The sequence below is a fragment of the Pimephales promelas genome, chromosome 9, assembly GCF_988280905.1.
Source record: "Pimephales promelas chromosome 9, fPimPro1.hap1.1, whole genome shotgun sequence".
NCBI lineage: Eukaryota > Metazoa > Chordata > Actinopteri > Cypriniformes > Leuciscidae > Pimephales > Pimephales promelas.
In genome coordinates, this window is record NC_142777.1 from 16,153,818 (window position 1) to 16,166,591 (window position 12,774).

General features: G+C 39.6%; 1 protein-coding gene and 1 long non-coding RNA gene across 7 annotated transcripts in view; one reads left to right on the forward strand and one right to left on the reverse strand.

Moving 5' to 3' along the window:
• The window catches only part of enox2 (ecto-NOX disulfide-thiol exchanger 2), a 297,189-nt gene that overhangs the window by 233,741 nt on the left and 50,674 nt on the right, over positions 1–12,774 (forward strand). For all 6 annotated transcript variants that reach the window (XM_089134788.1, XM_089134786.1, XM_089134790.1 and 3 more), the window contains 3 exons: positions 5,908–6,114; positions 10,679–10,912; positions 12,428–12,640. In XM_089134788.1, the coding sequence (XP_088990914.1) occupies positions 5,908–6,114; positions 10,679–10,912; positions 12,428–12,640 (654 nt within the window). The remainder of the gene's footprint in view (positions 1–5,907; positions 6,115–10,678; positions 10,913–12,427; positions 12,641–12,774) is intronic.
• Positions 3,145–12,774, reverse strand: part of LOC148977529 (uncharacterized) — a 30,133-nt gene continuing 20,503 nt past the window's right edge. The window contains exon 3 of the long non-coding RNA XR_016169661.1: positions 3,145–3,629. This is a non-coding gene — a long non-coding RNA (uncharacterized LOC148977529). The remainder of the gene's footprint in view (positions 3,630–12,774) is intronic.

The following is a 12,774-nucleotide window of genomic DNA, read 5'->3' on the forward strand; positions in this document are numbered from 1 at the left end:
TTTTTGGTGGACCCCCTTAGCCTCCAGTGTATGACTGATAGACAACAACGGTTTGATTGAAAAATGTCAAAATTGAAAATACTGTGGAAACAAAGACGCCTACATCTTGGATGCTGATGTTGAGTTTACTATTACTAAATTTGCAGCACGAGTTATATATTTCTAACTCAAAACAATTAGCCACTGAACCAGCTTGTAAAATCTTCTTCAAGGCTGTGCTGGTTGCATTTGAGGTACAGGTCATGGGGTTTCTCAGACTCATGCGTGAGACCGGTAATCATTAGCCTCAATAGTAGTCGTGTCATTGCGTACTTTTATATTTTGAATATATCCCTCCACTGTATACTGTTAACCCCTTTTGCCTCGCTTTGGAGGATATCTCGGAGGTATTGCTCCAAAAAAGGTCACTGACATGCACGGGTATACCTCTTCCCGTCATGACAATCTGTCGCGCTGGTCGTGTTTCACCATTTGTTTGACGGGCGTAGTAACAATAACTAGGGGGTGTGGCTTTTGCGAACGGTCAGATTGACATCATAGACAGATCTTAGCTTAAGTGCATTTCTGTGTATCACTGGGCGGGCAAATGCTTGAATCAAACCCAGACATAATTTGTTGGCATAAACATTTGGACTTAGTCCATATTTTTGAGCATTATTCACATTGTTCAATATGATACTTTGAACCTCAATATGATGCCCAGAAATGCTTATATAAGGTTTTGTGGCAATGACGTTGTGTAGACGTGATCCACAATACAACCACCCCAGAATTACAGTTGCAAAACAAGATAAAAAAAGGAAAGAAATAAATAAGTGGGGGGAAAAAACACACTGATCATAAATTGCTCTCTTGTGGAGAAAACCCTGTTTAAGGTGCTTGTGTTCGCCACAGGCTTCCCACAGAGACACTGTCCTGCTTTCCTTTTTCAAGAGGGACAATGCGCAGCAGGTAGACGACTGTCAAGCTGAGTAAAGACTGGCTTTTGAGAAGTCAGCTCATCTTATCTGCAGACACCCCACTCGAGCTACAGTAAAAAAAGGTTCAGGATTTCTTCTCTCACACACACAGATCCAAGGCAGGCTTCCTGTGCAGTCGAGTCTTCTGGAGGTCTGTGAGTAAAACACGTCTGGGGTTTCACAGAGCAACTTGCTTGTTAGGATCAACGTTATGCACTTCTTTTGGTCTGTGCGACGGCACTTTTTGGATAATGTACATCATGCTCACATGTCTGTCTTCAGTTAGGGTGGCATCACTGGCCATTTTCCTGAGTTCTTCCACCTCACTCGTTCCATGTACGTTCTGCTCCCACGTTCCTATCAACTTCTGTCTGCGGTACTGTTGTCATCTCCACCGTCTATGTCTTTTTGAACGCGTGTGTTTGTGCGAGACAGAGATGCACCTGCGGCTGTCTTCATTTTAGCTGATTAGCGTTAAGCTTGTTGACGACTGTCTCTCGGTTGAGCGCTCGCAGTGCTGGAGGTACACTTTGCCCTGCTGAATTTACGTCCCAGACCCTCCTGTGTCATCTTAGCTCACTCTTCAAAGAAGCGCCTTTGACGGCACTGTATATTTAGCCGTGGAGCAATGGGAAAAGCATTGGTTTGTGAAAAAATAGGCTTTGATTTCATTGCTGTGCGGTTTCCACTTTGAGACGTTATAGTTACTGGGGAAAGCTATCTCCGACATCTCAGATCTGATGGAGCGTTCGGTGTAATTTCATATCGCCGTCTTGGGTGACAATGGAAGCAAATCAGCCACAGGCTGCATATTGAAACTCAAATTATTTACTTTGCTTTCTCCCCACAGTGTGAATATGAAAACAAAAAGTAGGTGTATTTGATTTCGAAAAGTTCAGAGGGATCGAGCTCTTTCTTGTGTAGCTCCTCTGTTCCTTCTAAAGCAAACATCTACTCTTTGTTTTTATTACTTGCCGAAAGTTTCAACTTTTTCAAGAGACCGCTTGTGTCAAACCAAAATGTTTCATGTGCATTTGACAAAAGGGAAACATTTGATCTCCTGGGCCAGCAACCATTATTAAATGGAGCTCTGTTTAAAAAGTGACGGCAGAAGAAAACAAAACTACTTGCCTGCCCCTCAGAGATCCTCAGTGATTGCTCTTAAACTAGCAGCTTTAAGGAGCTCGTTCTAAAGTTATGAGAAAAACATGAAGTTTATTTAACAAACTTTGGGTGGAGCAGGATTAGTTAATCCAACCAATCGCCATGATAAGAGACATATATATATAAACAATCGACAGCAGTTTTGCAACATCCAACACCTTAACACCTCACTCTTGGCTGATTCCGATCCGGGTCAAGGATGGGGGAATACTCTGGGTTCAGGTCATATTCCGAGCTCCGAGCCCTTCCCTCAGAAAGCACCCCAAATATCTGATTACATCTACCAGTACGTGCGAACTTGTGAAGATCTATTTAGGACACTGAGGGGAAAATTCACTAAACATTTGCACAGTTGCTTGAGGTGTTTCATCACAAAACCTTACGTCTTAAGGGGCTGTCAACTTAATTTCTATGTAAATTAGACTCTTTATAGAATGAATCGCAAGATTCACAAACATTGGCAGACACAATTAACATTATGCTTTTAAAGCAGAAACATTTCACTGTTAAAACGAACTAGATTGTATAAAAACATGCTTATGTATATTTTCTAGTGAATACACTCTTAGAAGAAATGGTTCTATTTAGAACCAGAAATGGTTCCATCCCCCGCTTCATATATGGAACTCCAAAATGGTTCTATAATATAGAACCATTTTTTTTGGTAAAAGGTTCTATTGGCCAAGTACGGAACCCCCTTGGTTCTATATAGAACCCAGAGGAACCCTTTTTTAAGAGTGTATAGAACCTTTTAGGGGTTCCAAATACGTAGCACTGATAGAACCTTTTAAGGTTCTATATAGAACCTTTTCTTAGTACACTCTAAACAAAAATGGTGCTATATAGCACTAAAAGTGGTTCATTGGCTTGTAATCATAGGGGAACCACTTATCAAATGGTGCTATGTAGAACCATAATAGGTGCAATAGAGCACCTTAACCACCCCAGAGAACCACTGAAGAACCGCTGAAGAACCAAACTGGGCTTAACAGGTTAACCCCCCCTTAACCCCCCCAGAGTGTATTGGATCATGGGATTCTGCTGCGTCCTTCAGATCCAGCCGAAGCGTGAATAGCGATCAGTTCTAATTCTGTTGCCATATTTGTACCAGTACCTGATTTGCATAATTCCTTGAATAAATCAGGTGCTAAAATGAGGCTGGCAAATTAACAAAGCTGTCAGTGGATGTTTTCTTTTTTTTTTTTTTTTTGTTCAGTAAATTCCCCATGTGTGTTAGTTTAAACTTTGAGACTTCAGTAATGATCAGACAGACAATTAATTTTATGCTTTGTAAACACGTTTATATAAATATTATTTCTTTACTCACACAAATTACCATAGCACATCATCCGAAGTCCATGAATGAATTGTGAATCATCTTGGTCAAGTTATTCAAATGCACATATGCTGTGTCCTCTTAGCCTGGGTTTCCACATACTGCCTTGCCGCAGCACGATTTTATTGACGCTGCTAGGCAGTCTGAATTCCATGATCCAAATTTTCAACCTGGAAAATTAAGTAAAACAGCAGGAAATTCAATGGATGCAGACGCGTATAAAATTATTCAGTGTTTTTCTTTCCACAATATTTCGAAAAGTCATCTGACGCAGTGCGTCAAACGGAAAAAACGAATCTGAGGCGTTTTTTTTATTTTTATTTTTTAAATGACGCTTTTACACGTGCCGTTTTACGCACCAGTGTGCACACTCACATTGGCGCCCATTGTTTAGTCACAAGGCGTTAAACGTCGGCAAATAACATGCGCGAAATTCGTCCCGGTGTGAACAGGCCTTTAAGTTACGAACGTCTGTTTCACACCGCAAGCGGGAGCGCGAGAGTATTCACACTGGAAGTGTTTGTCCAGTGTCACAGTAGTGGCTCCATAGCTACATACTGTACAATTGAGCAATTCTTTTCAAAGACAACTATAAATTTGTTTTTAGAAGTTGGTCATTTATAACATTTATAGTCTTGGAAATTTGTTATGGGGAGTACAACATTCGCATAAATGTTAATCAACGAAACAACCCAGAAAATGGCTCCAATCTATTCGTTTTAGTCATACTTTCGATTCGATATGTTTTCAAGACTGCAACTCTGTGGATAAAAAAGAAAACACATAAATAAACCACACACTCGGGTTTGATTTGAGTTGTGCTAGCCTATGTAGCTGTCTGTGTGTTACATAAAATAATGTTTATATATATATAATCTGGATAGTTTAACTTTTTTATTTGTATTTTTGTATTTTTTATTATTATTATACACAAATTATAATACCGGGTAGCCTAAATTGTCTATAAATATTTTTGTGTTTACTTTCTTTTATTTGCCTACTTAAGTTCTTGTTAAAACTCAGTAGACATGCTTATTCTGTGCATTTTGGCCACTTTTTGTGTGAAATCATATTTATTTATCTCTGATCCATCGTCTTCATCCTCGTCTAATTTCTGTCCCTCTATATATGTCATCTGGTATAATTGAAACAACTGGCTATGGCACATTTGATAGACATTCTTAGCACCCAATAAACGGCTCAGGGCATTCGTAAACCACGCCTTAAATATGAGAAAATGAACATGTGAAGAGTTCAGATGCAAAAGCCTCTAAGTGCCATTTGAAATTTTCTTCTAAAATGATCATTTTTATCAAGCTTGTATATTTAAGTTCAGTGAGTTCACTTAAATGTCATTTAAGTGAAATTACTGAATTTAAATATACAAGCTTGATAAAAATGGTCATTTTAGAAGAAAATTTCAAATGGCATTTAGAGGCTTTTGCATCTGAACTCTTCATGTGGTTCCCAGACCCAAGTCTCAACGAGACTCACGTCTGGCATTAGCCAGTCTTTTGTCCTCTAGCATCATGAACAAGACAAGAGAATATTATATTCTTTTCCATTGACAGGAGCTGACATAAACATAATGCTCATCATGAGCCGCCACAATAAACAGGAGTTAGTGTAATGTTGGTGATGATGGATGGTGAGGGTTTGGGGCAGCTGTGGGGTCCAAAGAGACTCGCTTCCCGTATTTATAGTTACTGGCTCACAGCCAAACATGCCTGAACTGCTCTGCGTCCGACTTCGTTTGGACCCCCAACCAGGCATGCGGTCCCAGCAGGTGCTTCCATCAAATGCATTCCCATAGCTTGTTAATACAGTCTCTTCAGTCCTGATGGAAATCACAGATTATCACAAGTCCATCTTCACAGCATCACTGAGTAATCATCTAACACAAGAACAGGCCAGTTTTGGATGCCAGGCTTTGCACTTGTAATCCAGTCATGTAACAAGTGCCGGGTTTCATTGATTATTCCTTCTCATCCTGGTTTTCTCATTGCATCTTATTCATGGTTGATTTGGTCTATCAAGAAGAGATTAGCTTCGTGAACCTTGAGGTTCTAGCACCGTGTACTGCAAATCAAACCAATCAAGGGAAAGATCCATGGTCTATACTGCAACATGTTGAGTTTGTGACTATCAAATAAAAGAAGCAAAAGGCCAAAAAAAAAATGGCATATTTGTCATTGTGTTTTGGTGCATTACCATTTTTAATGATCTTCCAGATGAACCCCAGTCGTTTATGTTTGAATTAAATGATTAATCATTTAAATGTCAAGGTCGTGAAAAAAAAAGTCAGTGATTGATTTTGTATGTTTCATCTTTTTCATATATGGCATATGAGTCGATAATGAGCTACAGACTTAATACAGTGAAAAATAGAGATCAATAACAAAATGTCAGAAATTCTGGTAGTATAATCTTCTTTGCTTTTCTTCAAAGACCTGCCTCCCCCTGCCACCAGAGAGAGACCGCCTGGCTGTAAGACAGTGTTTGTGGGCGGTTTGCCAGAGAACGCAACAGAGCAGCTCATTGTGGAGGTGTTTGAACAGTGCGGAGGTATCATCGCCATCCGCAAGAGCAAGAAGAACTTCTGTCATATCCGTTTCGCCGAGGAGCACACAGTGGACAAGGCCCTCTTCCTGTCAGGTACATATTTAGATTAGACAGACAGACGGATGGATGGATGGATCCATGTACAGTTGGATAAATGAATGGCTCCTAACTATAGCTGGCTTCTAATAGTCGACTAAACAATAGTCGACTAATCGACTCAAGTTTAGTAGTTAGTTAGTCGCAGAAAGAAAAAAAGAATTGTGGCGAAGTCAGTGAGGGACAGACCAGGTCCTTGTGGTACACTATAAATTAAAAAAGGTGGTTTAACTGGGAACACTTTAGAATACGGTTAATGAATAACTACACAAGAACCAATGAGTAACACAATATTAACAATCTAGTAACTATTATTAACTAACGAGAAACTCTGATTAACTAACTAGTAAGTAATAGCGCACAGACGAAAGTGGTAGTTCACTATTTAGGGCCAATCCCAATTCTACCCCTTACCCCTTCCCTTTCCCCTAGCCCTACCCCTTCGCCTTCCCCTTGACCCTTGAAACAGAGTGGCAATGCGTAGGGGTGAAAATATTCCCCTAAGAAATGGGACACCACTACGCCTCCGTTAAATGTCATTATAAGTCGTCGCTAGCGCCTACGTCACAGGAGATGCGCCGATGTTTATCACAACTTCCAAGATGCCGTCGACAGCTGCAGATATCTCAGTCGCGTGGGTTACAGCTATTTTCTTGCATCTTGTGAAGTTCGCAGGAAACAACGGAGACGACGAAAATATGTTGCGGGACTATCGTTAGCTAACTACAGTAATTTTAGCGATTTTTTTTTTTTACAAACATTTCTGTGAAGAAACTGACCGTAAATATGAACACACTATTGAATGTAACATAAAGCAAATCATTATTTGTCGTTATAATACTTATTAAAGCCACAAATACTTAAATTTATGGGTCTCCTTTGTCGCTTGGGCAGCCAGCCTGGGTTAGCAGTGACGCTTCTCATACCCCTTCGTTTGAAGTGTGCTCCCGAAAAATCTTCGTTTGAAGGGCTATCTGGCCCTTCACCCTAGCCCTCCCCCTCCAATCAAAAGAGAATTGGGACAGCCCTACCCCTTCACGTGGACGCGCAAAACGGAGGGGAAGGGGAAAGTGAAGGGGTAAGGGGTAGAATTGGGATTGGCCCTAAGTAATCAATAACTACTTTTTTTTTAATACTTCCCAGAGAACTACTGAAAAAGATGATTAACAATCTAGTAACTACTATTAACTAAAAGAAACTCTTATTAACGAATTAGTAAGTAATAGCTCACAGATGAAAGTGTTACAGTACTTGATACTTCTGTGGGAATTACTAATTATTTGGATCCGTATTATAAAGTGAAGATCATTGGAACTAACTAGTAATTATTTAAGTGTTACTACATGATCTAGTCATGATTTGTGCAACATTTTGAGATTTTTGGTGAACTTTACTTTTAGGAACACTTGAGTCATTACTAGTTAGTTCCCATGGTCTTCACTTTATAATACGGATCCAAATAATTAGTAATTCCCACAGAAGTATCTAGTAACACTTTCATCTGTGAGCTATTCTTACTAATTCATTAATAAGAGTTTCTTTTAGTTAATAGTAGTTACTAGATTGTTAATCATCTTTTGCAGTAGTTCTCTGGGAAGTATTAAAAAAATAGTAGTTATTGATTACTTAATAGTGAACTACCACTTTCGTCTGTGCGCTATTACTTACTAGTTAGTTAATCAGAGTTTCTTGTTAGTTAATAATAGTTACTAGATTGGTAATATGTGTTACTCATTGGTTATTGTGTAGTTATTCATTAACGATGGAACCGTATTCTAAAGTGTTACCGTTTAACTTAAAAAATTAAGTTAAACCTGATTGGCTAAGTTCATTGAAATAAAAACAATTGAGTTAATACAATGAAGATGATTGGTATAATCTCTCTGATCCCTTGCATTTGTTCCTGATAACGGCGGAACAACTTAAAATACTCCAAAATCTTTTAATTGTGTAAACTCACAATAACAACAAAACGTTGTGCTTTTTGTCTTGGTCTCCGTGAACTGGAGTGCGTCACAAAAATGAACTGAAACTCAGCTTAGGCTTTTTGCCCCACAGACATGAGCTATATCTAACGCTTTAAATGTTTACTTTTAAACAACCCAATTCAAATCGGGGGGAAAAAAGTACTTTCTGATTATGTAATCCGTATGAAAGGTGCATTTCAGCAGAGATGGCGACTTCATCTTTGCAGCCGACACTGACTCAGAAAACACTACATTATTAATAAACAATTCAAAATGTTTTTGTATTTTCTTGACACATTCATAATCATTAATTTTAGAAAAAAAAGGGCCAGGCTTACCCCCAGCAATGTCACAACGTTTCAAACTGGAACACAAAAAGAGTATGCCAAATCAAGCCTAGAAATGTATGTCCCACACGTGTGATTTACAATAATTTCACTTAACCTTTTATCTCATGTAAATGAGGGTTATGTGTCCACAAGTTCCCTCTTGACTTGAAGGATCGATGCAGAATTAATTAGCGGATGGGGCTTTCGCACGTCACTCAAAGAACTCGAGATCTATAGACACTGGCCGTCGAGAGTCCCTTACAATGTCAGGTCAACGAGAAGACAAGCGCCGACATCTAGTAATAAATTTCTGCCTTTGAACGCTGCATATCAATCATGGGAACCTCGACACCGGTCACATGACCTGCCGGGGTCTGCTTCACTTATCTCTAGTCTCCAGTCACATCTTAAATCAGTCTTTGTATGCAAATATTAGGAGGTCCATCTCAGCCACAGAGAGCGAGTTGAAAGTGCCGACCACTCCAATAATACCCTTTCCATTATTTATTCTTCTCTGAGTGTTGCTCTCTCAGTGGAGAGGGGCGAGATTGGAGCAATGTCCCATATATTATGTGACAGAGCTCTGCAGGCCTTTCCATAAATAATGGTGCTCATTTCTAACGTGAACACATTGCGTAAAATATTTAACCACGTCTGGGGGCTGTAAAGAAGTGATGGAGAGTCTGAAGGAAACCGTGAAGCTCTTTCTCTCATTTGTGTTGACATGGCCATCTCTGAATATACATTCTCCTTAAAAACACTTTTCAAGCCTCTCTGTACTCAGAGCATCATATGATTCATAATTCACTGGAGCCTCTTTCATACCACTTGGCTATTTGTCAAGATGCTTTTCCAAGCAATTTTCTGGTTTATGCTGAAATATATAAACCTTAATATAAAATCACTTTCTTTTTTTCATCCCCATCACAAACCAGATTATTCTCATACATCATGGCTTGTCTGTGCTGGTAGGGTTTTTGTTTCGGCTGCCCCATCTGAGTGCACCATTTGGGACTTTTTACATGTCACGCAAAATAAACAAATAGGAATAGTTTGGCCGCAAATCTTTCAGCAAACACATGTTAGAAGAAGAGATGTCATCCTGTCTCTGGTCACTTCATGAATCAGTGTCGGTAATATGATGTTTTTCTCATAACATACTTGGGGTTTGTTAAGGGTGGATGTTTTTCTTCTGCTGGTCTCATTTTCCTGCATTTTTCTTTTATACTATTTAACTTCTTGCCCTGCACTCTCCTTTTCTTCTTTCTATTTTCTATCTTCTCTTCCTCTTTCCTATCCTATTTCATTTCTTGTCCTGTCGTCTTACTCCCATTCCCCTTCTTTTCCCCCTTCCCTTTCCATTTTCCTTTCTTTTCATTTGCTTCCCATTCCTCTTACTTTTCTTTTCTTGCCTCTTTCATTTCCATTACTGTGTTTGTCTTTTTTGTCTTTACTTCCTTTTCATTTCCTCTTCCCCTTCCCCTTTATTTTTCCTGTTTTCTTTCTTCCGTTGTTTTCTTGTCCATTCCTTTTCTCCCCTTCCCATTTTCTTCCTCTTTTTCTTTCCTTTTTTCCCTTAATTTTGCTTCATTTCCCCTTCCCTTTACTCTTTCTTTACAATTCCATTCCTTGCCTGTTTTATTGTGCTTACCTTTATTCATATTCCCCTTATTTTCCCCTCTTTTCCTTTGCTTCATATCCTGTTCGTCTTCTCTTTCTTTCCTTTCCGTTTTTATTTTTATTTTCCTATCTTTTATTGCTCTATCCTTTGCTCCCCTTCCTTTTGATCTTCTCCTTCTCTTTTCCTTTATTTTTCATTGATCCTTTTCCTGTTACTTTTCCTCTTTTTTTCTCTTTTCCTGTTACTTTTCCTTTTTTTTTCTCCTTTATTTTCTTTTCCTGCCTTCCCTTGTTCATTCCTTTACTCCCTTTTTCCTTTCCTTTGCTCAATTTCCCCTTTTCTGGTCCTTTGTCTTTTCTTGTCCATTCCTTTGCTCCCTTTCCTTTCTCTTTCCTTTCCTGCATCTCCCATCTTCCTTTACCTTCCTCTGTCCCTTTCTTTATCCTTTCCTTTGTCACCTTGTCCATTTTTTTTTCTTTTTCTTTCTTCACTTTCCCCTTCCTTTATCTTTTCAATTGATTCCCTTTTTCTCATTTTTTCCCCTTTGCTTTGTCTTTACTCCCTTCCCCCTTCCATTTCCACTTTCTTTCCCTTCCCTTTTTCTTTTTCTTTGCCATTGCCCATTTCCATCTCCTCTCCTCTAGGCTATAGGATCAGACTGGGATCAAGTACAGATAAGAAGGACACAGGCCGGCTGCATGTAGATTTTGCTCAGGCTAGAGACGACCTGTACGAGTGGGAGTGCAGACAGCGCATGCTGGCCCGGGAAGAGAGGCACCGTCGCAGAATAGAAGAGGACCGTCTACGGCCCCCTTCACCGCCCCCCATCGTTCATTACTCAGAGCACGAATGTGGCCAGTTAGGAGAAAAGCTCAAAGGTATAACATGTTATACTTCCGTAATAGTGATTTGTTGCTTTGGCCTGTCACACTTCTGTCGTTTCCTGAAGCTTGTGAACATGCTGCTACAGTCTGTGTGCCCGTTGGCTGGATGCATCGAAAAGCTTTTTCCCTTGCGGTTTAATAGAAATCGTCTGTTTAGTGACTGCATCTTGATTCTCCGTCAAGGAGAGAAAGTGCATTAAAGAGAAGTTTGAATTTAGCCATGTCTTTCTGAAGAAAGATTCCCTTACTTTTCCATGTAATATTTTATATGCAGTGTGTAAGCTCACTTTGCAGTTGTTATAAATAACCTGGCAGAAAAGACCGGATGAGATTACATGATGCGTTTAGTGGGCCTTTTGTACTGCTGGCTGTAGAAAATCTCAACAGATTTATATATCTCATATTTGCTAGATTTGTCTGTATGCAGACAGTTTAAATAGGCTTTATGCCGTGCGTCACGTGACCAAACCGGAAAACGGGTCTCATCGCATCCGCTTGTCAGAGAAAGTGTTAACGGCCTTAAGAAATGACTACGATATCTATGGATATTTAAGGTAATCAGCTAACCTAATTAGTTCACTTTGTTATTGGCGTTTTATTCCTTTTAAATATCTAAACGTTACTGTGAAGAATAAAAAATAGAAAACGTTTAAATATCAATCTGCACATGTGAGGGATATTGGTTATGCTAATCTTTGCACGCTCCTTTTAAGTTATCTTGAGTAAAACCGCAAAAAAATTCATGAAGCACATACAAAAGACCTGGACCGGAAGCGATGCGACCTGTTTTACAGAGAATGCGGAAGTAAGTTGTGCATAAAGCCTATTATGTGAAAGCATTTTCTCTGATCTGTAGTTTGGACTTCCATAAGTAAATCAAAACATCCTAGAGTTCTCAGTTGTATATGTGTTTGTGAGCAGGATTACAGCAACAAGAACAAAATAAATATCTTTTCTTTATTTACTTTTTAACAACAGCAGTCATCTTCGGTGTGCAAACTGCAATATCTTTGCAACACTGCTTCATCTGTTGCACAGTTAACATTTGCAGATTTAAAATAAACACAATGACTCCCTGTAGCATTCATTAAAGTGATTTTAAATTTCCTCTGTTTCTCATCTCATTCCCAGCCGAAAAGCTGCAAGCCAAAGCTTTGTAGTTCATCTAGACTGTTTTCCGCTCCCGTCTGCACATACACACCTGAGGACTTCATGAACAACATTGCCTTATTTGTACAGAAAGTACAAAATATCAATACTATGTTATGATCGACAAGGTCAGACCGGTTTTATGCTATAGATGTCTTTCCCTGTTCTATTGTCCTCTCCTAAACGTCCTCTACTCTGCTAGTGTGCATCTGCTGTCTTTTTTTGGCCCAATAAGCATGTCCTGCTAATAAGTTTTGACACTAGGAGGTCCCAGATGAGAAGTGTTCCTCTCTAACATTGTACTCAACTCTCTTCCCACCATCTGTTTCTCCCCCACCGTTTTTCCCTTTCTCCACTCAGACGACGGCAATTTTGCCGAGGCTGTGCGTGTCCTGCTGACCTGGGTGGAACGAGGGGAGGTAAACCGTAGAAACGCCAATAACTTCTACTCAATGATCCAGTCTTCAAACAGCCACATCCGTAGGCTGATGAACGAGAAGGCCGCTCATGAGAAGGAGATGGAGGAGGCCAAAGAGAAGTTCAAGAACGCCCTTTCTGGGATTTTAGTACAATGTGAGTGTTCCTTTACAGATGTTGCTTCTGTCTCAAAACCTAACAAGCTAGGCATTTTTCCATCATTATCGGTGATGGAACGGGATTTTTACACAATTTGTAAGTTTACATGGGCAACAATATTCCGATTAAGA